Source organism: Oryctolagus cuniculus, chromosome 13, assembly GCF_051225735.1.
Source record: "Oryctolagus cuniculus isolate XC-2025 breed Fujian yellow rabbit chromosome 13, ASM5122573v1, whole genome shotgun sequence".
Lineage (NCBI taxonomy): Eukaryota > Metazoa > Chordata > Mammalia > Lagomorpha > Leporidae > Oryctolagus > Oryctolagus cuniculus.
Window position 1 is genome coordinate 24,480,274 of NC_142879.1, and position 24,169 is coordinate 24,504,442.

The 24,169-nt window shown below is 53.8% G+C and overlaps 1 protein-coding gene across 2 annotated transcripts in view; it reads right to left on the reverse strand.

Moving 5' to 3' along the window:
- LAMB3 (laminin subunit beta 3) overlaps positions 1-16,129 on the reverse strand; it is a 41,949-nt gene extending 25,820 nt beyond the window's left edge. The window contains exons 1-4 of one of the 2 annotated variants that reach the window (XM_051820353.3): positions 15,995-16,129; positions 14,921-14,997; positions 12,098-12,162; positions 11,246-11,400 (exon numbers count right to left, since the gene is read on the reverse strand). In XM_051820353.3, the coding sequence (XP_051676313.1) occupies positions 11,246-11,400; positions 12,098-12,125 (183 nt within the window). In that variant the 5' untranslated portion in view covers positions 12,126-12,162; positions 14,921-14,997; positions 15,995-16,129. 2 annotated transcript variants of the gene reach the window in all.
- Positions 16,130-24,169: the final 8,040 nt, after the last annotated feature.

The window sequence follows — 24,169 nt, forward strand, 5'->3', positions numbered from 1 at the left end:
GCCTGGGCTCTCCCTCAGCACCACTCAGCAGAGCCCAGAAGCAGCTCTGGTGGCCCTCCCAGCTCCTGAAACTCTGTAGGGGCCAGGGTGCTGTGTTAGAATTGCTGAGTAGATTAGCCCAACCGCTCAGTTCCGAGGAGATACAGTGAGCATGCTGGGCCTGGGTCTTAGGTTCTAGAAGCTGTCCACGCCCACCTTACCACCTCACATCGAGAAAACTCATAGAGCAGAGAGCACAGAAGGGGTGCTCCAGGCCTCTGCCCCGACCCGACTTTCAGCTCTCACCTTCAATCTGAAATAACAGGCCTCCTTCCTAGGGCTTGGGGTGTCCAAAACTGTCATAACTAATTCTTCACATAACAGCTGGCATGGTGCTGTGTGTAAGACAGCACCCATGGCCTACCTCCTCCTTCCTTATCACTATCCATTTGCTTGCCCTGCTATATTTTTCTTTTTTTTTTTTTAAGATTTATGTATGTATTTGAAAGGCAGAGTGACAAAGAAAGTGAGGGAGAGAAGGAGGAGCTGGGGGAGTAGTGGCTATGGCTGCCACTTGAGCAACTGCATCCTATACTGCAGTGCCAGTCTGAGTCCCAGCCACCCTGCTTCTAATCCCTGTCGCCCACAGGGGAGACCTGGAGGGAATTCTAGTCTCCTGGCTTCTGCTTGGTCCAGCCCCAGCCATTGTGGCCATTTGAGGAGTGAACCAGCAAGTAGGAGATCTCTTGTGTCTCTCGGAATCTCCCTCTGTGTCATTCTGCCTTTCAAATAAATAAATCTTTAAGAGGGGATGGAGAAGGGCCTGTGCATTGTAGTGTGGCAAGTAAAGCCGCTGAGACGCTGGCCTCTCACATGGCTGCTAGTTTGTGTCCTGGCTGCTCCACTTCCCATCCAGCTCCTTGCAAACGGCTTGGGAAAAGCAGTGGAAGATGGCCCAAATGTTTGGGCCCCTGCCACCCACGTGGGAGACCTGGATGAAGCTCCTGGCTTCTGGCTTTGCAGCCATCGGGGGAGTGAACCAGCAGATGGAAGATCTCTCTCTCTCCCCCCTCTCTGCCTTTCAAAGTAAACAAATGAATCTTTAAAAACAAACAAACAAATAAATCTTTAAAAGAGAGATAGATATTCCCCTACCAGCAGTTCACGCCCCAAATGGCTGCAACAGCCAGGGCCAGAGCTGGGTCAAACCAAAGCCAGGAGCCTGGAACTGCATCTGGGCCTCCCATGTAGGAGGTAGGTGCTCTAGCTCTCAGGCCGTCTTCCAGTGCTGTCCCAGGTGCATCAGGGAAACTGGGTTGGAGCAGCTGACGCTCAAACCGGTGACCCGATATGGGTATCACATGATAAAGTGGCAGCTTAACCTGCACATCACACAGGCTCCTTATATTTTTCTTCACAGCATGTGTCTGTTGCAATATTATGTGTTTATTGTCTATTTATTTCTTTGTGTACTGTCTGCCTTCCCCTTGTAAAACATAGACCCCATGAGGACAGAAACTTGCTTTCTATTACCTGGTTTCAATACAACAACACATCAAATCTCACAATAACCCTAAGTGATGAGCAGTATCAGTCCCATTTTACAGATGAGAAAGCTGAGGCACAGGGAGGTGACACACTTTCCCATCAACTGGTCACCAGTATCAGCACCAGGTAGGGTTCCTTTCCACCCCTTCTCTCCTCTCTGCCCCCCATCTCTCTCCTCCCCTCACCCCCATCCCCAGCCTCTCATTTGCTAGGAAGCCTGTGGAGTGGCAGACCTTATGGGAAGCTTGGTAAAGGGTGACAACCTCTGTCTCACCCCATGTCCCCCACGCAGGGCTTGGTCCGACCCTGAAGGTCCCCACAGGCGCAGTCTATGGCAGGGAGAGAGGGCTCAGGAAGAAACCTGGCTCTGCTGCTCACTCAGCTCAGTCACCACGGAGACTGGATAGGAGTGTCCGACTGAAATTCCTGGGCACTCCAAATAGTCCTCTCGGAGCGAGAGAAGAGTCTCTCTGGACTTGGCCTCTCCTCCAGGGCCCTATTTTGGTCCCTGGCAGTGAGCATGCCCTTCTGTGCACTCTGCCAACCTCTCGGGGGTAAACTTTTCCACCAGCCATCCTCTGTCTGCACTCAGCACATGTCCCAAGCGGAGACAAGGGCCAGCTGCCTTCTGGCGGGGGGTGGCCTGTCACCAGAGTTCTCTCCCCGGCTCTGCTGGGAGCCGGTCCCAGCCCTCCCCTGGCCAGCAGTGCCAAAACAAGGCTCTTTCTTTCCCTGGGCCATGGGACAAGGAGCTAGAGGCTGCGGAAATGCCCTTGATACTCCCAAATGACGGGAGGTTATGTAACCATTAAAAACACTGTTTAGAGAAAACATTTTAATTGCATGGGAAAAAGTAATTGCATTATAGTGTTTTATGAAAGAGAAGAGTTGGACTTAAACTTGTCTGCACATTGTGATCCCAAATATGGTCCTTTAAAGCAGCAGAAACTCTGTGGAACATGCTGGGATATCAGGTGAAGCACAGGCGACTGCTGCCATTTACCTGTTGTGGCTAACGTGCCTGCACTTCAGCCCTGCGCATCTGGTAATAAGATTACAGGCGACATTCTTCCTTCTCTGTCATTTTTTAATATGTTTAGACTTTTAGACTTTGAAAGTGTGTTAACTTTTATATCCAATAAAATAGACAGTACTATCAAAGGGGAAAAAATACTTAAGAATGTCCAGGGTGGTCAGCCTGGGCTTACTCCCCTGCCTCCTCTCGCGTCTTCCCGGGGATAGTCTGCAGTGCTCCACGGCCTCACCACCTTCCTTCCATGTGTGCAGGCACTGATGAGAGATCAGATGGCCTCATGGGCTTAAGGCTACGTGCCGCTTATCATAGTAACATAGCTAAAGGAGGGATTTATCTCAATCCTTAGAGACAGGCTAAACCCACGGGCTTGAGACAGGTATTTTAAGTAGCTCTGCTTGTCAAGCAGCTAGCAGGACGGAGGCCTGAAATAGAGCAGCTTTTGGCAGAAGCCCACACGGAAGACAAGCTGTGAGGTTCCCCAGTCCCTCGGGGCCTCAGTTTCTCCTTCTGTTTCATTTTCATACGTTTGCCGGTAGCATGTGTATAAGTAAGCGTGCAAGCGTGCATGCAGATGGGCGTGCTTCTCGGTGTGAGGCTCTTTCTCTCATGTGTGTTACATGCCTCTGTCGCTCCCAGAGAGGGGCGCTCTCAGCCGCAGCTGCCTCCTGCTCTGGGGTCACTTGGCCAGCGTCCCCTGGCCGGGCTATCTTAGAGCCACAGCGTTATTATCAACTCAGCCTGTTGGGCTGAAGCCAGTTTGGCTCCTGCTTGCCCTCCAGCTGGAGAGCCTGGGCCTTCTCCCTCGTCCCAGAGCATTCTGGAAGCCCAGCAGTCTGGCCGGAAGACGACCCTCCCAGAGAGCTGAGGGAGGGCAGAGGAGTGAGCAAGAGCCTGCCGGGACCTGAGTCGCGGTGGAGAGGGGTAGGAAAGGAAAGCCCACGTGAATGACAGCTCTGTGCCTTTGCAGAGCACAGAGCTAACTCCGGGGTCAGGGGGAGATGAGATGGAAAACAGGCTTCAGTTCTACACGGCACAGCTCCCTCCCACGAGCTAGCCAGGGGGCCGGCTGTGTCCATCTAAGAGGCTACAGTCAGGGTCATGGCCACAAGCCAGGGCCAAAAGAAAGGAATCCAGGACCTAAACAAAGCAAAACAAAACAAAAATCCAGCTGCCTTCAAGAAAAAACATTTCCTCCATGTCAGCTTGCTCATCGGTAAAATGCACTGGTTGGATGAGTTAATGAGGTTCTGCCTTGCTCTAACACGTTATCAGGATCCTTCCCTGCTCTGGCTTATCAGAGTTAAAGACACTCTAGGCAAATATACAAAGGAAGAAAGAGGAAAATAAGACATTGGCCAGTCACTGCGCTGCAGAAACTTCCCCCCACCCCAGCACTGAGAGCAGGGGAAGAGGGCTTTCAAGGTCTTTGAATGTCAAGGCCTCCTGATGTCCCCCCCAATCTACAAGCCTCACCATCTCTATGTCAACAGGTGTTGCTGGTCAGGTCAAAAGTCAGGGCCTGCCACAGGTGCTGAGTGGGAGGAGGGCCCCGGTGTTGTAAGCTTCAACTTCATTTCCCTTTTTTATTATGAAGCAGAATTTTGACTTAGGCCTTAACTCAGCACAGCCTTTATCTCCACCCAAATCAAGTTCAGAAAGGTCACTTTCTGAAGCTGATTATAGAGATGATGTATACCACACACCCAACAATTACATGGCACCAGCCTCTCTCTGAAGCACTGTACATAAATTATCTCATTTCAAACTCCCAAACCCTCTGGCCAGTGAATTTTGCAAATAGTGGCTATCCCCATTTTACAGGTTAGAAAAGTGAATCTTACAGAAGTTAAGAAATGCATCCACGCCCACAAAATTAGAATGGGATGAAGAAGAGATTCTTGCCCCAGGCTGACTCCAATCCATCTTGTGCAACACCGATTCCAGGAACATGGCAGTCACAAGGCGACCACTGGAAACTGCGGAGACTAGTATTGCTTTTCAGGACTCTTCCTCCCTCCCTGTCTTGGGAAGGGCAGCCTAGCTCTGGCACACACCTCTCCAGAAGCACTGATGTCCTTCTAGGCCTAAGTGCACAGCGCAGCTTTGTGTACCTGGAACCTGTGCAGGTTTTACCAGTGACAATGACTTCCTACGGCCCCTGACACAGCCACAGGCAGATGGCAGAGGCTGGGCAATGAAGCATGGAACGATCCGTAAGACACTGTCCAGAGCCTCCCAGGGCTTGTGCCCAGGAGCAAGCAGCAAGGAGCTAGATCAGCCATGTCACTGGGCTCCCCCAGGTTTGTCTGCCAGCCTTCCCGTTACACATTTCCCCTCTCTTCTCTCCTTTGCACCCCGCTCTCTAACCCAAACTACCAGGACCCAAGAATCCCCAAGAATCTCACATTCCACCAACCCAAATTTTGCTTCTTTTTGGTATCAACTCTTCCCCTGCCACCAGTGTCCCTTTCCATTTTCTTCTATCACATCAAAAATGATTCATCGGCGCTGGCGCTGTGGCATAGTGGGTAAGGCTGCTGCCTGCAGTGCCAGCATCCCATATGGGCACTGGTTTGAGTCCTGGCTGCTCCACTTCCAATCCAGCTCTCTGCTATGGCCTGGGAAAGCAGTAGAAGATGGCCCAAATGCTTGGGCCCCTGCACCCACGTGGGAGACCTGGAAGAAGCACGTTGCTCCACATCAGCACAGCTCCAGCCAATGTGTCCATTTGGGGAGTGAACCGGTGGTTGGAAGACTTTTCTCTCTCTCTCTCTCTCTCTCTCTTTCTCTCTCTCTCTCTCTGCCTCTGTGTAACTCTGCCTTTCAAATAAATAAATAAATAAATATTTAAAAGAAATGATTCATCTGCATGTTACTTTCTTGGGGCTCTTTGCAAAAGTCACAGGTAGGGGCTGGCATCATAGCATAGCAGATTAAGCCACCGCATATGATGCCAGCATCCCATATTGGAGCTGGTTCAAGTCCTGGCTGCTCCACTTCTGATCGATCTCCCTGCTAATGCACCTGGGAAAGCAGGGGAAGATAGCTCAAGCACTTAGGCCTCTGCTCCCACAATGGAGACCTGGAAGAAGCTCCTGGCCCCTGGCTTTGGCCTAGCCCAGCTCTGGCCACTGTGACCATCTGGAGAGGGAACTACTAGATGGAAAAACTCTCTCTCTCCTCCCCTCCCCAACCCTTTGCTCCCTCTCTCTCTCTCCCTCTCTCTCTCTCTAACTTTGAATTTCAAATAAAAATAAATAAATCTTTAAAGAAAGTCACAGCTGGGGCTGGCGCTGTGGTGTAGCGGGTAAAGCTGCTGCCTGCAGGGCCGGCATCCCATATGGGCGCCGGTTCGTGTCCCGGCTGCTCCACTTCCAACCCAGCTCTCTGCTATGGCCTGGAAAGCCAGTAGAAGATGGTCCAAGTTCTTGGGCCCCTGCCCCAACGTGGGAGATCCAGAAGAAGCTCCTGGCTTCAGATTGGCTCAGCTCTGACCATTGCGGCCATTTGGGGAGTAAACCAGCAGATGGAAGACCTCTCTCTCTCTCTCTCTCTCTCTCTCTCTGCCTCCCCTTCTCTCTCTGTGTAACTGTGAATTTCAAGAGAAATACATAAATCTTAAAACAAAAAAAGTCACAGCTAAGTTCCTGATAAACAAACCTTGGCTGTGGTATGAATTTATATGGTCCTGTTCCGAAGGGTGACGGCACTGAAAACAAGGGACTTAACAATGCTTCATTGTTAGGAAATGGTGAGTGCTTTGGAAGTTTCAGATTTGTTTAGAGCCTCTGGGAAAGCAGGTATTTGGGTCAGAGACAGGGTCTCCGTGGCCCCAGGACGGAGGTCAAGTACAGATATGAACACATTCTTTGCCTATACATTAGCCTGAGGCTCGAGAACACAGATGTTGGTCAAACAAAGAAAGGCAGGGGCAGTGGGTGTTTGTGCAGGTGGGTGTGGGTGCATGTCCACAGGTGTGTGTGCACGTGGGTGTGGGTGCTTGTCCACAGGTGTGTGTGCACGTGGGTGTGGGTGCAGGTCCACAGGTGTGTGTGCACGTGGGTGTGGGTGCAGGTCCACGGGTGTGGGTGCACGTGGGTATGGGTGCAGGTCCACAGGTGTGTGTGCACATGGGTGTGGGTACAGGTCCATGGTGTGAGTGCACGTGGGTATGTGTGCACGTGGGTGTGGGTGCAGGTCCATAGGTGTGGGTGCATGTCCATGCATGTGTGCACATGGGTGCTGAGAAGGCAGGCATCTACAACTGGCACCCACTCCCAGCTTGCTTCTGAGATACGAAAATGACAGCTGTTTGGTTTACACAGTTAATTAATGTGAGGAATGCACTGTGTTAGATTGTTAATAAGGCAATTGAGTAATTAAGTCTCCCCACCCCCCAAAAGGGGGAGGAGAAGTGGAGGTAAACAGAGCATTCCGGGGAGCAGGCACAACCCTGGAGGAGCCACTGTCAGGAGCAGAAATCAGAGCTGGAAGTAAATCTTCCAGATAAAGCCCGCTGGTTCTTGAGGCATGTGTCCAGCCCAGAGGTAAGAGAGGGCATGGCCCAGCCTCCCCCAGCACTCACCGGAGAGAGACTGCCACAGGCCCCCAGGCTCACACACACAGCCCCACTCTATCTGAGAAGCAGGTGGTCCCCCGTGTTGAATACAAGGTAAAGCTTCATGAACCCAACTCCTTCATTTGTCAATAGGGACTTGGTGGTAGGGAGTGGAGCCAGGACCTTCATAAGGTCACATCCCTATTCTAAATGTCAAGACCAGGACCAGAACTAGAGTTTTCACCTCCTGTCTGGGGCAACTTTGCTAACTGTGACCTCTGAGGATTCTCCCGACAGCCCATGGCAAGTCAGACTGGCAGCACTCACCTCGGGGGCAGGGAGTAGGCTGGCCCCAAGGACAGATGGATTTCAGTGAGGAATGCAAGCGTGATTCCCAGAGGAGGCTTCCTCTGCACGAAGACACACTTACCACCAGGGAGCAGGGAGAGGGAAGGGACCGGATAGAGCACTGGCCGCTTCGCACACTTTCACACAACCCTCACCCCACGCCTTGAAGTGGGTGCTATCATTATTCCCATTTTTCAAATGAGGCTCATGAATAGCACAGAAGTGAACGAGACCAAGGAGACATATTTTCACCCACGCCTTCAGATTAAGGGAGTAACGATGCCGTGGATCTAGCCAGAAGTTAGGGAACAGCTGAAGAAAGCAAACAAAGGGACAGGCTGGGCCTGCAGCCTCAAGCCATTCTGGTAAAGAACAGCACAGCCCAAGCCCAGACAGTTGATAGTGAGGGTGCTGGACTCAGAAGAGCAAAGTTAGGGAGGTAGGGAGGATGTGCCACTCGGCGGCAAAGCTGGCCAAGTCCAAGGTCCACTCCAAGGATTGCAACATGGACCCATGATCCACCAAGGCAAGCCCTTGAGGCCGACAGGATTTAGCCACTGAGACAGAAGTGAGTATAGGAGGCAACGCGAACAGCCTGAGATGGGCCCACATAAAAGGGGCCACACTTGGAGGTGGGGAACTAGGAGAGACGTCTGGGACGTGGCGGGAGCCATCCCACTCCCCACTCCTGCAACTCCCATGCCACTGAGCATTTCTGGGCTCATCAGCTGGGTTAGGGTAGGAGGTGGGATGAGCATAGCAGCTGTCTCCCAGCGCCATAAACCCCACTGCACTCGCAGTCAGTAGGCTACGTCAGGAGGCAGGCGGCAGGTGCTCGGGGATTTTGCACTCGGCTCAGGGCCTGCCATGTCACCGGTACATGGAAACGGAACAGAGGCCTGGACTCCAGAGAGGTGTCTATGGAAGTGGGAGCCAGCTGGGGGGCAGCTCTGTGTCGTGTCCTCCTTGTTTCTAGCCGTGGCTGTCCAGGATGCCCCTCTGTCTCTAGCCACTCCCACACAGGACACTCAACACCTGTGTGTTGCAGTCAGAAGCGGAGGGTCCCAGTATACTCCCAAGCCTCCTGACAGCTCACAGGGATGTTCAGAGTCTCTCAGTGGGGAACTGCAAAAATTAATTGAGGTAATTTATGCAAAACTCTTGCGATGATAGGGCATATAATAAATAATAAATGACTGTTACTGTTAGCATCACTTTGCATTACATTAAAAACTGAAAGTGGGGGGCCAGAGCTGTGGCATAGTGGGTAAAGCTGCTGCCTTCAGTGCTGGCATTCCATATGGGTGCCGGTTCAAGACCTGGCTGCTCCGCTTTCAATCCAGCTCTCTGCTAATGGCTTGGGAAAACAAGTGGAAGATGACCCAAGCCCTTGGGCCCCTGCACCCACATGGGAAACCCAGAAGAAGTTCCTGGTTCCTGGCTTCAGATCGGCACTCTCCAGCCATTGGGGCCATCTGGGGAGTGAATCAGTGGATGGAAGACCTCTCTCTCTCTGTCTCTCTCTATCTCCCTTCCCTCCCCCTCTCTCTCTTCTCTCTCTCTGCCTCTGCCTCTCTGTAAATGTAATCCTGCCTTTCAAATAAAATAAAATAAAATAAAAAACTGAAAGTAGAACTCAACCTAGTTAAAATCTGAATTCCTAATGCTTATCACCCAGTCACCACTGAACCTGGCGGGGGTTCAGGGTACCCCTGCATAGGACTGGAAGGTGCCTGTGTGCCTGCAGTGCAGGTCCTCAATGCTGGGAGCCAAGGCTCCCAAGAAGGTGGGGCACGGAGAGGAGAGCGGAAGAGAAATGAGACAGAGAGGGGGGGGAGGCAGAGGATGATGCCGGTGGTCAACAGTCAGCTCATTCTCAAAGAGGAGCTAAAGAGGGACCCTAACAACCATCTCACCTAATACTCACTCATGGGAGAGGACGGGGAGGTTCACACAGGTGTCATCCCCTGCCCAAGCCTACTTCATCAGGGAGCAGCAGACCTGGCACTACACACTGTCCATCTTCTACTCCTTCTAAGAGGCTACATGGATTGATTTCCCCTTAAAGAAAACAGCCAGCATTTCTCCACTTTCACAGAGAAAAAAACCAGCAGAGGCACATCCATGCCCAAATTTCTAAAGTCTAGGCTTCTCTTTTGCAAGAACCCCATTTTGCTCTCAGGGGGCTATTTAGGAGCTGTGAGGTTGACTCCCTGGGCAGCTAAGAGAGGCAGAGGGCAGGCCAGGGAGAAGCCAAAAGTCCAGGCCTGGAGGCAAAGAAGTATCCAGATAGGGCTAGGAATAAGAGTCCAGTCCAACATGGAAGCTCACAGTCTCCCCGGCTTCCCCTCTAGAAAGTGAGTCAGCTGGAAGGAGAACAAAGCAGAGGTTTCCCTGAATTTTTAGGACAGGGGCTCAATGGCAAGGAGTTGTGGGGACTGTGTGGGGAGGGAGCAGCTGAACTCACTCAGGATTGCCAGGTCCCGGATGCTTGAGCAACCTGGGCCCACAGCAGGGACTTGTCTTACCCAATGCTGTCAAATGGGCCTCCCACAGCCAAGTGGGTGAGACACAGGACCCACAGCCACCCCTGCTCAGCACCTCCAGTCACCACCCAGCACCAGCCTTCTGTGACTGCAGACAGCCAAGGGCATTCCAGGGCCTAGAAGAGCAGTGAGGCCCAGAGGCTGCATCAGATGCCAACGTCCAGGGGCGTGGGGACAAGGCAGCCTGCAAAGACGAAGCCACAGACGACCCAGGTCTCCTTCGTGCAGTCTGCTCAGTCACTTTCTCCTCCCTGCCACCCTTTTTCCCCCAAAGGCCACAGGGAGACCACTCCTCACCCATTGCCTGATTTTTGATGGCAGCCAGACAGACGGCAGTGAGGCGCAGGGGACACAAGAAAACATGGATGGATTCCACTTCTGCAAACGCGAGGGACTTGTGGAGGAGGAAAGAAGAGAAAACCAGAATTCTTGCAAAAAAAAAAAAAAAATAGCCCAGAGGCCATGTGGAAGGACATGCACGCAGGTCTTAGCAAGAGGCCTGGCCCCTAACAGGCAGTGGTAACCGACACACTCGGCTCCTTTTCCAAATGCCAGCGGGTCTCTGACCCTGCTCGAGTCTCAGGGCACTCCCTCATGTGGCGCCCTGATCTGTGTCCTTTGGCAAAGCTGAGTGAGTGAGACAGGTGGATCCACAAGGCTGCGAGATGAGGAAATGCACTTTTTACACACGACAGAGGCAAAACACGGAACGAACTCTGGACTACTGTCATATACTCTCCTGCTAGCTCTGCCCCCAACCATGCTCTGACACTGGCCAGAGAGACAGCGGCAACAGAGAGACTGCAGCACAACCATGCCAGGCCACACACATCCCAGTCCCCGAGCTCCCTCGGCTTTGTCTCTGCCCACCAGTGATGGCACACTGGGCGCTATACCCCTAGAAGACTGATGTTTGTCTGTCTGCTTATTTCCAAGACTTGAAAAACTATCCTACCCTCGCCCAAGTGCTGAGAAAAAACTCCAGCTTTGTCCAGCAGAAGAGAGAAAAGAGCTACCCAATTCATTCTGGATATATTTCTCTTACTCAACCAACATGCAGAGGCAGGGATCTGCTCTTATATTTCTCTTGCATTCCCCCCAGTCCTCACGGTGCACAGGCCTTTGCCCATATGGAGGACACTCTGAATATTCGGTGAACAAATAACAGGCCCACCTGCCCCATCCCATCCCACCTTCCTCCAGTCCTGGAGGCCATAGAGTAGGGCCCACCTCGCCATATTGGGTGCAGTAGGTTTCAGGCTTGGTCAGTCCACAGGTGGATGAAGCTCGGAGAAACTGGGTCCTTCCAATGAGTAGGTCCCCAACAGGTGGATAGCAGGCCCCGCGGGAGCAGGCTTGCTGGGCACACAGGAGGCCAGGCAAGGCTGAAATCATAGGAAGGTTCTGGGCTGCAGCTAGCATGAACAGGGCCACCAGGCCACCCCGGGATCCCTCAGAGCTGCTGACGTCAGCGAGGCCAGACCCTCTTCCTCACTCCTGCTCATGGCAATGATGGCATTCCTGAGACCATAAGTTTAGAAAAGGCAGATCTCATATCCTATAATCCCGAACTTGAACAAACACCGGCAACCAAAGACCATGGGTGATCCTGCAATGTGGCATATATCTGTGGCTTTTAGGATCAAGCCAGAGACATACACTGGGCCACCAGGACATGGTCCACAGCTCTTTTCACTGGGCTGTTAACCCTCTGGGGGGACACAGAGAAAGGCCTGCATTCTTCCTTCTCCTATATCTGCAAAGTGATCCTGTCACATTGCATCAGTGCCCAGCTACAATTCCCCCCCAAAAAACCCAGAATGCAAGCCACAGTGAATATGGAGCCGGCTTGAGAGAGGAACTATGGGAAATAAACTGGGCAGAGCACTCAGGAAACTGGAAACCACCCTCAGGTGAGAGAAGACACCTGGGAGAGTGCTCCTCCCAGGGGCACTAAGGAGTGGGGACAGTAGGGTGACCAGGATGCTCACACTGTCAAAGTACCTCCTCCTCCTTGGCTGTCACACAACCCTGTGTGACGGGGTTGGGGGAGGGGGCCGGGGAATGGGAAGGGACACTTACCCAAACAGAGGAGAAGGAGTGGCCTCATCTTCAGCCAGTGGGGAGGTCTCCAGAGAGGGTCTCACCTGGGACAGAGAAAGGCAGTCTGTGTAAAACCACGTGAACCCTGAGGGCACACCAGCCCCTTGGGTTTCTGTTTCTGGACTGCTGTGTTTTCAGAAGTCTGTAACTAGGGTTTGGACCGAGGCTATCCATGAGCAGCAGGTATATCTGTAGCTAAGAGCTTAGAAAATGCCAGAGCCCTGGCCCCCTGGGTCTAGCAGGCATGCACTTCACAGGGAGCCCCCAGAAAATCCCACCCCCTCCAGACTTCAGCGTCCTCCTCTGAGTGGTTGAGGACTGACCCTGCCCTACCCCACAGGGACAGGAAGACCACATGGGAGCAGCAGAGGCCTGGGCAGTAGGAGCGCCAAGGCCTCGTTCCTGCCCTAAGCAAGAGGACTGGCCTTTCTCAGGGCCTGGACCAGCAGCCTCAGCCCTGTCCAGCCTACAGGCCCACAGAAAGGGGCTGAAGGCCTGGAAAGGGCCTTCTGCAGCCATCGGCATAGTCTCCAGCTCTACCCAGGGCATGTGTCACTCTGTAGCAGCCACAGCAAGCAGCTGGGATGCAGAGAGGAGAGAGGTGGGCCTGGCAGTCTGGGAAAAGTGAGTGAGGATTTCATTTGAACTGAAAGCAACCAAAATGACTCCAATTAGGGGCTGCATGCAAAGGAGGGGCCTCCGCCACACAGCAAGGATTCTGAAGGAGGCTGGGGTAGCTCCTGGAAAGCCGCAGGGGGTCTGAGAGGCAGCCCACCTCGTCCCAACCTGCCCTGTCCTCACCCCACTGTGACAGGACACCGCTGTGTCCCAACCACAGCCACAAACTCCTTTGTCTGGGGTTCAGGGATGGGGAATGGACAAGGCAGGAGCAGGGGGGCCCTGGGGACATCCAAGCACCTTCAAATCACAGAATCTGTTCTTCTCAATCACCTTCCAGGTATGCCAGGGGCCCCCGGAAGGCAGATGTGACTTGAGGTCCCTCTCATGAAGCGAGACCAGGCTCCTGGTTTCCCGAGTGCTCTTGCTCTCCCACCCCGGGGCTGCAGGAAATCCCCCAAGAAGGAGCCACTCTGTGCCAACACCGTGCCCACTGGCTCTCCACTTCTCTTTTGTGCTCGGCTCCAGATCTCAACCTGCTTTCTTCTAAGTCACTGAGGCTCTTATCAGGGTGAACAAGCAATCCAAACAGTAGCGGCCACACTCACCTAGCCTTCTCCCAGGAGAAGAAGGAATCAGGCCCTGCTGCCAGGTCTCAGGCAAACAGAAAAGGGGCCCTTCCCCCAACCCCATCCCAGCCCCCACAGGGCAGGTGAAGGCAGGGACTGTACCTGGCTCCGTGCTGCTACACTGCGGCACTGCTCGCTCCAGGTGGCCTCTCTGGGAGCTCCCCTTGAATATGGGGGTCCCCTCTCCTGACTTCAGGTTTTTAAACAACAGCCTCACCTCTGGAGACTCCCCGGCTGGGCGTAGCCCACGGCAGGGCGGGCCACAGGAATCTGGCAGCCGTCACGCCCATCTGTCGTCACTGCACCCCCGCCCCCCAGGATGAGACTGGGCAAGTGGGTGGGTCCCGAGGCCTTGCAGCCGAGCTCCACAGTGCCTGCCTGCTTTTGTGGGGCCAAGGGGGCTGGAGGGGAGGGGCACCGCAAACGGAAAGCACCGGGCAAATGTGAATGGCTGGGAGGATTGCTGGCAGGGGGCAGAGGGGGGGACAAGGGTGCTGGCACACTGCTAGGCACTTTCCCAAGGCCAGGAGGGGTCAGCTCCCCCCACCATCGTGCCCTGGATCACCCTGGATGGAAGACCATATCAGAGCTTGTCTGGGGAGTGTTACAGCCCCAGACATAAGACTAGGCTGGAAGACTCACACATCTAAGACTCTGGAAAGCACCAGATCCTTCCCCAGGGGAGAAAATCAAAAACAAATGGAAAATCCTGGCTGCTTGGGAAATTTGGAGGATCCTTAAAAGGCCTTAGCTCGTCAGGAAGGGGCCGAAGAGCTCAGCTCATCCCAGGAAAGCGTAGAAAGGACAGAGTAAGTAGAAGCAAAGGCGTCCCCTCGGGCTTTGGCAGGGAGCCCTGAGACAGGTACCTGCGTGTGAGTCACTGCCCCCAGCTCAGGCAGAGCTGGCCTCCTGGCCCCTCCCTCCCCGGGCAGGAATGCCCGCCTGGAGGGCCAGAAATCAGACCTGACCACAAGTGGTGGAAGGAAAAGCTGAAGAATGGCAGGACCCATGCAGTCAAGAGCAGACTGCCCCTGGCCCGCAGCCGGGCCCCAGGACATAGCTCCCTTTGTGGGACCCTGGGCGGCTCCTGGCCGAGGTTCTCCTAGGCTCCGGGCCACTGCAAATGGCCCCAACAGGTCCAGATTGAGAGACTGGTCTAATAGGATGCTCCTCCCCTTAGATTAGGGCCAGAGAGCTTTTCAGGGCAAGTGGAAGGTCTCTCAGCCCAGACCTTGGCCCTGGAGTGCCTGCACTGGCATCATTCTGGAATGCTGGTGCCTCGAATTTGCCATTTAAAGGAAACTCAGCTATCCATCCCAGCCCATCAGTGTCCCCTAGGCAGAAAATTCTTTACCGCTCGAGGGTTGTGTCCAAGACGGTGGTTTGAGAACCCTTCAGGGAACAACAGATCTTGCTGGTTAAACTGTGTATTTTCTAACACTCGGGTTCGAATTCAGCCCAAGTGCAGGTGGGTGGGGGAGAGACTGCAATTAGCAAATGGGCAGTAAGCTGTTTAGCTGTATAATTGCTACTCCAATAAACGTTAGCGTCTTGCCTCCTGTCAGCGATCCAGGGAAACCTGGCTGAACTCAGCAGGTCGGGGCAGCTCACACAGCCTCTCTGTATCAGCTCCTGCAAGACACAGAAAGAGCCCTGTTGAGACCCTTATGGAGGAAGCCACCTTGGCACCCCCACATCTTGAGTCTTCCTACCTGGTAGGCTCGCTCTCTACTTCTCCAGCTCCTTGAACTCAAGGCGCCCAGGAAACACCCTCTGCCCATCACCAGAGGATGTGACCAACAACTCAGCAATGATTAACTCAGCAGAAGGGAGCAGGTGTGGCAATCTCAGATCTCCAGTGCAGACAAAGGAGGCAAGGCAGGCAGAGAGAGGGCCTCGCCTGGAGTGGCTGGGCCCTTTAAGTCCTCCCTCCCCCTTTCTGAGCCCAGGTAAGTAAGCACTTGCTGTCTCAGACCTCACAGGCTGGGGCAGGTCCTGGCCTGGCTCGGCTTACAGGAGGAAAATGTGGATTGCTTGGCTTGGGCCCCCCACATACTTCCCAGCCAAGTCCGGGAAGCTGTCTGTGCAGAGCCCAAGGGCAGCCGTGTTGGCGTCACTCTGCTCTGACCATTCCCAAGTGGGGATCCAGGCCACCCAGAACTCCAGAGCCCCAGTCCCAGGCTTTGGAAGGTCAGAGCCCAATGTGTTCAGAGATGACTAGGCTAAAATAGCAGCCAAGGCTGGGTTAAGGTATGGCCTGAGCCTCTGAGCCTCTGCAGGGACGGGCATGCCTTTCCTCTCTCCCTGCTACCCCCTGCTGCTTTAGAGCCCTCATCTCCCCCGGAGCACTGGCCCAGGAGAGTAGAGGGACGTCACCTTCCCCTTCCGTGTCTCTCACATCCACATTAATGGACCAGCAAATTCTGCCCACTCCCCCTTCCAAGAGTACCCAGGGTGCGCTCCCACCTTCCTGGCTCAACTTCTGTGGCAGCCCACAGGGAAGTCCCGCTATGCCTGGTCACATGACTCCCATGCTCAGAGGCCCACATAACCCGAATTTCCTTTGGGGTCAAGGCTAAGACAGTCTCGGAGGCCCTGCATGGATGGAGCAACCTAGTGGCTGCCTTACCTCTCTGCGGCCACTGGTCCTCCCAGCCTTCACTCCAGCCACGTGGCCTCCCTGCGAGGTCTCTACATTGCCAGCTTGCTTCTGCGTGGGCTCCAGCGCTCCCAGACCCTGGAGCCCTCTTCTTCTGGACACCTGTAAAGCCAACCTTCTTACCTTTTGCAAAGGTTTCGCTCAGATCCTAACCTCCCTGACAACCCCACATAACAGCAGGACCAGCTTCCCGGCCCCCTCCCTGGCCATCACCCCTGGCACTCCGAACCCCACCGACCCTGTGTGATCAGTGGCTTTTTATTTTCATTATCTTGGCAACACTCAATACCTTCTAACCAGCTATAGAATTGCTATGTATCCTGTGTGTTCTGGTCCAGAACATATTGCCCAAGAGTGTGGGGTTTTCTGACTGTTTTTATCACTCCTGTTCGCAAAGTCCCTGGCACATAGTAGGTGCTTAGCATTTGTGGGGTGAACAGGTTCATGCAGAACACCGCTGGTTCAGTTTAAGGAGAGCTCTTGCCTTTGGTTTGCTGCTGTATTCTCAGAGGGGACGGTCCAGGCTTTTGATCACCAGAATGGAGATTCATGCATCAGTCAGCCAAGGGGGAGAGGGGAAGTTGAGCAGGTTTTTTTTTTTTTTTTTTTTTGAGATGCCTACCCCTGGTTTACACAGATGTCACCATCTTGGTGCAGGCGTTATCCTTGTTTGCCTGCTTATCAGTGGTTCCTGGCAATGTCTCTGACAGGCTGCGGGGGTGGCATTAGAAGCCACTGTCCCCCGTATCCATCTGCTAGGCTCCAATTGTCCGAGCTGCCAGGAAGATCGGCCAAGATCTGTAGAACGAGCAGTTACAGCAGAGGCTGCGGGGAAGCAGGAAGGGAAGAGGAGAAGGAGAGAAGATAAGAACGCCCGGTCCCAGCTGGGACTCTCCGGTGCGAGAGGAAGGGCTGTCTGGTGAGTAAGGCTCAGGCACCCCTGGAATACAGTGAGTCACAGCTGAGTGCTTGTCTGTGGGACAGGGTGGACTTCTGGCATGGCCCTGAGCATTGACCCTGTGACTAAACTAGTGTGGTCCTTCACTCCAGCCTGACCACGCCTAGACAATAGGTGGCTCCTCTGGGGGCCTCCCCAAGGCCTGTGGGGAGCAACTGGGAGTAACTCGGACTAGACTAAGTTACTGGAATTAAGACTTATTCTATGCATCTGCTCTCCCACAATATGGCGCTGGGAGAGAAGAAAACAGTTTCTACACAGCTGCCTCCAGTTCAGCCAACAAACTGTAGGACCTGCTCCTGATTGGAGGAGAGCAGCGTACTCGGCGTGTGGGCAGCCGAGCACGGATTGGCGGAGGAGGACTATAAAGGAGGAGAGAGACGGCATGCACCGGGAACATCTAAGGGGAACATCTAAGGGGAACATCTAAGGGAACACCTGTGCAGCCCCCGAGAGAGCCGGCCGGTGGTGTGCCGCTCCCCTGTGGAAGTGGGGAATGTGGCCAGGGGGAACCGCCCTTCCACAGAGGTGGAAGGGACAGTAGCCAACCCGGGAAGAACCAGCAGCAAACCCGGGGAGGGCCGAGCAGACGAAAGAACAGCGCAGGGTCCTGTGTTGTTCCTCCACGAAGACGGGGAGCGACATAATGGTGCCGTGACTCGGATAGGAAACCTAGGACGGATAGGAAACTTAGGAGGGAAGAAACGGGAAGAAGTGGAAAATATCGGAGAGAGAGACTAGCAAACAGCCTAGGGAAAAGCCGGACGAAAAAGGTGCCGGAAGAAGCTATTGAAAGCCTAGGCATAGACTCAGATACGGACTACGGGGGGAAGCTGGGAGAAATCTCTAAGGTCGAAAGCGAAAGTGAAAGCTAGAACAAACAGACTCGGATGCGGACTGTGGGGAGAGGCCAGGAGAAATGAGGGAGGAGTATTGTTGGAGGAAAGCTTGGGGAAACATACCGGGTAGAGAAAAATGTTAGGGAAATTGAAGCCGCGGGGGGCAGGCCGAGGCGGAAACGAAAGCCACTTTGGGATTCTCAAGTTAGCCCGGGAATAGGGGGCGAAAAGTTAAAACCAGAAGCGGAAACGTAAGCCCGGTTGGGATCCGTCTGATTAGCCCGGGGAGCAAAGGACGGGAAGCCAAATCGTGGGGCGGAGACGTGAGCTGGGTTGAATTCGCCAGGTTAGCCCGGGGAACTTGGATTGAATGCTAGTGGCGGAGACGCAAGCTACGCTGTGTGACTCGCGGAAGCTGCCGCGTGCAGAGGGAGCACGGGGCGTGAATAGATAGGGAACGCGGGGCTGGCGCGAGGCCATGGTTCGGACGCGAAGGGGCGTGGAGACCGCGGAGTGTGCGCGCGAAGCCAAGCCGTGCAGAGCCGGGAGCCCGCCGGCGGGGCGAGGCGCCGGGAAGCCGCACGGAGCCGTGAAGCTGCCGCGGGGCGGGCGCCGGGAAGCCGCGGGGATAAGAGAAACAGAAGTTTTGAAGTGGAATGAGAGAAATAGGAATGTTGGCAGACAGAAGTAAAATGGGAGAGATAGGAATGCCCGGAGATAGAGAAATAGAGAAGTAAGGCCTCCCCACAGCACGGCAATGAGAGGCTTGGATTCGGTCTGCCCGATTAGTGAGGCGATGAGCACCTGCGGGCGGCTAGCAGCTTATGCGCCACGGGTCACCGAAGACAGGCACGAATTAACATCAATAAGGCCTCCCCACAACACAGCAATGAGAGAGCTTGGATTCGGTCTGCCTGATTAGTAAGGCGGTAAGCACCAGCAGGCAGCTGGACCAGAGTATGAGCTGCAGGTCACCGAAGATAGGCACGAACCAACACTAATAAGTCTCCCCCACAATACGGCAATGAGAAGGCTTGGATTCGGTTTGCCTGATTGTTAGGGCTTGTAAGCCCCTGCGGGCAGAGCAGAGCATGCGCTGCAGGGCACCGAATACAGGCACGCATCAGCGCCTAAAAACCTCCTCACAACATGGCGAAGAGAGGACCCGGATTCGGTTTGCCTGATTGATAGGACTTGTAAGAACCTGTGGCAACTCTAGCAAGCAGAGCAGAGTGTGTGCCACGGGGCACCGAAGACAGGCGCGTATCAACGCCAAAAATAAACAGAAAGGGGGATCTGTGGGGAGCAACTGGGAATAACTCGGACTAGACTAAGTTACTGGAATTAAGACTTATTCTATGCATCTGCTCTCCCACAATATGGCGCTGGGAGAGAAGAAAACAGTTTCTACACAGCTGCCTCCAGTTCAGCCAACAAACTGTAGGACCTGCTCCTGATTGGAGGAGAGCAGCGTACTCGGCGTGTGGGCAGCCGAGCACGGATTGGCGGAGGAGGACTATAAAGGAGGAGAGAGACGGCATGCACCGGGAACATCTAAGGGGAACATCTAAGGGGAACATCTAAGGGAACACCTGTGCAGCCCCCGAGAGAGCCGGCCGGTGGTGTGCCGCTCCCCTGTGGAAGTGGGGAATGTGGCCAGGGGGAACCGCCCTTCCACGGAGGTGGAAGGGACAGTAGCCAACCCGGGAAGAACCAGCAGCAAACCCGGGGAGGGCCGAGCAGACGAAAGAACAGCGCAGGGTCCTGTGTTGTTCCTCCACGAAGACGGGGAGCGACAAAGGCCCAAGTGAGAGAGTGGGCCTGCTGGTAAAGGAGGCTCAGCCAGGAGGCAGGGGCTGGCAGGGAGCAGGGACAGAGCCTGGAGCTGCCTGCCACAGGGTGACTCAATCAAATACCCCTCCTGCTCCCCCTCTGCAACCCTAACCTACCCAACCTGAATGCCTTCCCTGGAGGGCATCCGTGCACAAGGGCCTGAGGTCAGGGAGAAAGCGGGCAGCGAGCCTGAAACAGCCACAGCTGACATTTGCTGATGCCATAGCGTGCCAAGCACACGTCTAAGCACTTTACGTGTATTAACTCATTGAAGGCCCGCCATCTCCCTGGGAGGCACATTCCTCTTTGTCCTTAATTTGCAGGGGAAGAAAATGAGGTCCATTTTCAATAACTTGGTCTCAGCTAAGAACTGGTGATTTGAGCCCAGATCATAGTATGAGCCATTATGTGTGGCCAAGGATGCAACACATCACCTAAACTCCTGTCCTTACCCCTGCTCATCCTCGGGCAGGGTCCACCAGGCTCTGGACTTCGTATCTCCCAACCCTAACCAAGGCCTCTCTGTGCTCTTGTTCCAACACCCAGGGCCCTGATGTTGGCTGGGGGCCCCGGGGTGACATTGGTGCCATCAGATGCCTCTGAGCTGGCTGTCCATACTGACAACCTCCATGTGGGCACAGAAGGGGAAGGCGTGCTGCCTCTACTTCTTCCTCTCAGGGGCTCTAGCACAACCCAGCAGGGTTTTCCTCTCACCCACAGGGAGCTGCCCCAGGTGAGCACTTGAGCCTGCTCGGAGGGGTGGAGCACAGAGGAGGTGACAAAGCAAACATGACCGTGAGCTGACAAGATTAAACAAACGGCATGATGAATAGATGACACAACTTCCCCTTCACCAAATGAGGGGATCCCCCAGGGACTCAAGAGCCGGCTCCTGGCCCACCTCGGGGGTCTCAGATCCCTTTGCTCCATATCCCAAGCTGCACCCCCAAGTAGCCCCCCCACAAGGGGTGCAGCCCAGAACAGGCTACAGCTTGGTGCAGCCATATGCTGGCCTATGGTGGGCACACATGGGCTGGCTCCTACAGACAATTGGCCTATCACCACTCCTTCACTCTGCCACAACCACCTCTGCCTCTACCCTATTATTCAGCCATTGACCTCTGGCAGTGAGGTTCTTTGGGACCCAAGTCCAGCCATGTGTGACCTTCGGCCACAGATCTGCCATGTGGAGCTGGCCGTGTGGCCATGGCCCAGCCTCACCGAGAAAAGAGAGGTACACCAGGCTGAAGGGTAACCTCTGGCCACTTGGCAGGTCAGCAACGTGTGGGAAAGGGGAGACAGAGGAGTGGCTGGGAGTGAGGTGGGTCCTGACATTTGAGGGCTGAGTATGGACAAGTAAGTACCTTGCGGTTTAGAAGGAAGGGAGGATGGGTGTGTCTGGCTCCCTGTCTAGAGTCAACACCATCTGAAGGCTTTTAATCAGCACCTCTGGGCAGAGCCTGTAGCTACACGAGTGTCTGTGTATGGACTTGGCCAGGCTCCAGTTCGGCTGTTCCACAGAAGCAGTGAACTTGGGCGAGCCTCTCTCTCTCTGGGCCTCGGTTTCATTGTTTGGAAATAAAGGGCTGGATTCTACCGGTTCTCGCTCAGGCTCCTCCTCAGAATTACTTGGACAGCGTAAAATATCAGATACCACGGGCCAGCCTCACCCAGAGTTTTCACTGGCTTGTGGATGGGTGGGGACATTCCATGTCACAAAGCTCCCTAGGGCATTGGAGTGCCACACCCGGATTGGGAAGCTCAGAAGTCACCTCCAGCCCCAGCACATCTGCTTTGAGAGGGGCATGGTGTAGACCAGAGGAAATCCTGGTCTGAACTCACCAGCTGTGTGACTCACTCAACCTCTGAAACCCCATTCCTGCAAAGGCAGTCACAGCAGAGCTACCTCCCGGGTCCTGCAACCATGAAAAGCATAGTTCTCAGGCCTGCTGTCCAAGGGCGGTCTGTCCTCATGTGCGCGCCGCCGCAGGTGTCCAGGGCTATGATCAGCTGCTTTTGCAGTTGTTAGCAAAAGTAAACAGCACTCCTACCCAGGTGCTTCATAGCTCACTTACCAGGCAGCGAGCTCGCTCGAGCTGCTCCCCTTCTTGTCCCCCCAAGGAAAGCCCCGGGCCCCAAACTGTGAGCTGTGCTTCCTGCGTTCTACCCTGCTCCTTAGGGGCTGCGAACCGTCCAGGAACCAGGACCCGCAGCAGAAGGGAAGGGGGACACTCAGGGGCTCAGCTGAGCTAAGTTCCCTGCAGGCAGGGCAGTGCTTCTGCAACCCCTGGTCAGGGAAGGGCAAAGGGTGCTGGGGGCTGGGGGCTGGGGAGGAAGAGTTTACAAACAGAGAGGGCAGAGGAGCAAGTGCAAGCAGCCCAGACACTGCTTTATGGCCTTCGAGAGTTGGGACAACAGAGTAAGTCCTACACCTGTAGTCACAGGTTATCCACACAGCAGGCTCGCAACTGAACAAAGAACCACTGCTGGCGACTCTGAGGGCAGTGGAGGAAGGAGGTACTTCTCTTCCTGGAGCCTCTGCATTCGCAGATCAGTCTGGCCAGTTTCCCACCTGACGAGGATGATGAGACCTTTCTCAATCTCACCCTTTCCCCCTGAAAACAGAATTCAGAACTGGCCCTTCCTTCTGATCTAAAATATCTGTGAACAGATTTTAACAGCTTTGGAAATGTTTACTGAGGTACTATTAACTGGGAGGGAAAAAGAAGACAGATCTGCATAAAATCAATGTAACTCAAAAGAAAAAAAAAGTCTTCAGGGAGAAAATATCCTGCAGGTTAACACTTCCCCTCTCTCTCTATTTCTCCATGTTTGCATCTGCCATGATGAGACTAGTTCACCAAAATAATCAGGAACACTAAAAAGACTCAGGGTGGGGTCAGCTCTGGGGCATAGTGGACTAAGCCTCTGCCTACAGCACCAGCATCCCATATGGGCACCGGTTTGTGTCCCGGCTGCTCCTCTTCTGATCCAGCTCTCTGCTATGGCCTGGGAAAGCAGTAGAAGATGGTCCAAGTGCTTGGGCCCCCGGACTCACATGGAAGACCCAAGAGGAAGCTCCTGGCTCCTGGCTTTGGATCAGCCCAGCTCTGGCAATTGCAGCCCCTTGGGGAGTGAATCAGCAGATGAAAGACCCTTCTGTTTGTAATTCTACTTCTCAAAAAAATAAAGTCTTTTCAAAAAAGATTCAGGGTGAGGAGGTGTTATTTGCCTGCTGCAAGGTACCTCTGACTCATTCTCCCTCTCTGCTGGCAGCGTTACCCTGGACCCTCTTCCGTTGAACCCACAGCTCGCCTGAGCGTTTCCTCTGCAGGTTTTCTAAATCATGATAGATGTGGTAAGATACAGCTTCCTCTTCTTAAACAGTGTACTTCTGGGTGCTGATAATTTGTTCTATCAAGAGAGCACTCAGCCCAGATTCTCAGATAGATGTGGGAGGGCAGAAGGAAACACAGGAGGGAGGGTGGGCTGAGAACACTACCGGTGACTATCAGGATTGTTATCTTCCTCCAAGGTAACTGCTTGTAGGTATCAGGGAAAACCAATAAAGAAAGTCGGTTCTCACGTGCCTGTACTGAAATGACTGCCCTCTCCCAGGCGAGCCTCCCACTGTAAGGCCACCTGATGTGATCTTTCACAGTACTCATCCAGCACTGTGTGCATCCATGGGCTCACGTGGCTCATGCGTGAGCACCCACAGAGGTTCCCAACGGTGATCCTACACCTCCACCTTGTGTATGTGAATGGTCTCCAACAGTAAGTCTAGTTCCCTGTAGTTGGGATTTTGCCAGATAAAATCCAGAAATTCGGGTTTAACTTGAATCGCAGATAAACGGGGAAAACTTTGTTAGTGTAAGTAGGCCCCAGATACTGCATGCAGATTAATTTTATAAAAATACTATTTATTGTTTATCTGAAATTCAATTACAAGGCATATTATCTTTTTATTTCCTAAATCTGTCAACTGCACATTAGTAGGGTTTTTTTTAATCCCAATCCCTTGACTTCCTGACTTTTTGTAATCCGGTCATCTTCCTCCCAAAGGCCCCCCATAATCATCCTTAAATAAGGATGCTTAGAGGTGAACCCAGGGGCCCTGGTTTCCAGATGTCAGCACACCCCCACCCTAGGTCCTACACCCCCTTTGTCCAAGGCCAGTCCAGGTAAAAGGCCAGGAGGGGTTCAGCCCACAATGCAAAAGTAGGCCTATTCCTCCAGGTCTGGAGACCGCAGTGTGCTCCTTGGGAGCTGTGGGTTGTACTTGTTCCTTTGTGTAAGTGCTCCTGGACAAAGAAATAGCCATATAGCTTCCTGAGAAAACAGAAGGCAACGAAATATTGTTCCAACCTCCTGCTATGCCATGGGCTCCACTCAAAAGTTATATATTCATAGTATCTCTTTTAAGCACCACTGCCAACCTTCACAAAGGCTCTCCAAAAGCAGTCTTATTAACCCCTTTGCACAACTTCAGCAGTGTTGGTAAGTGGCTTGTCC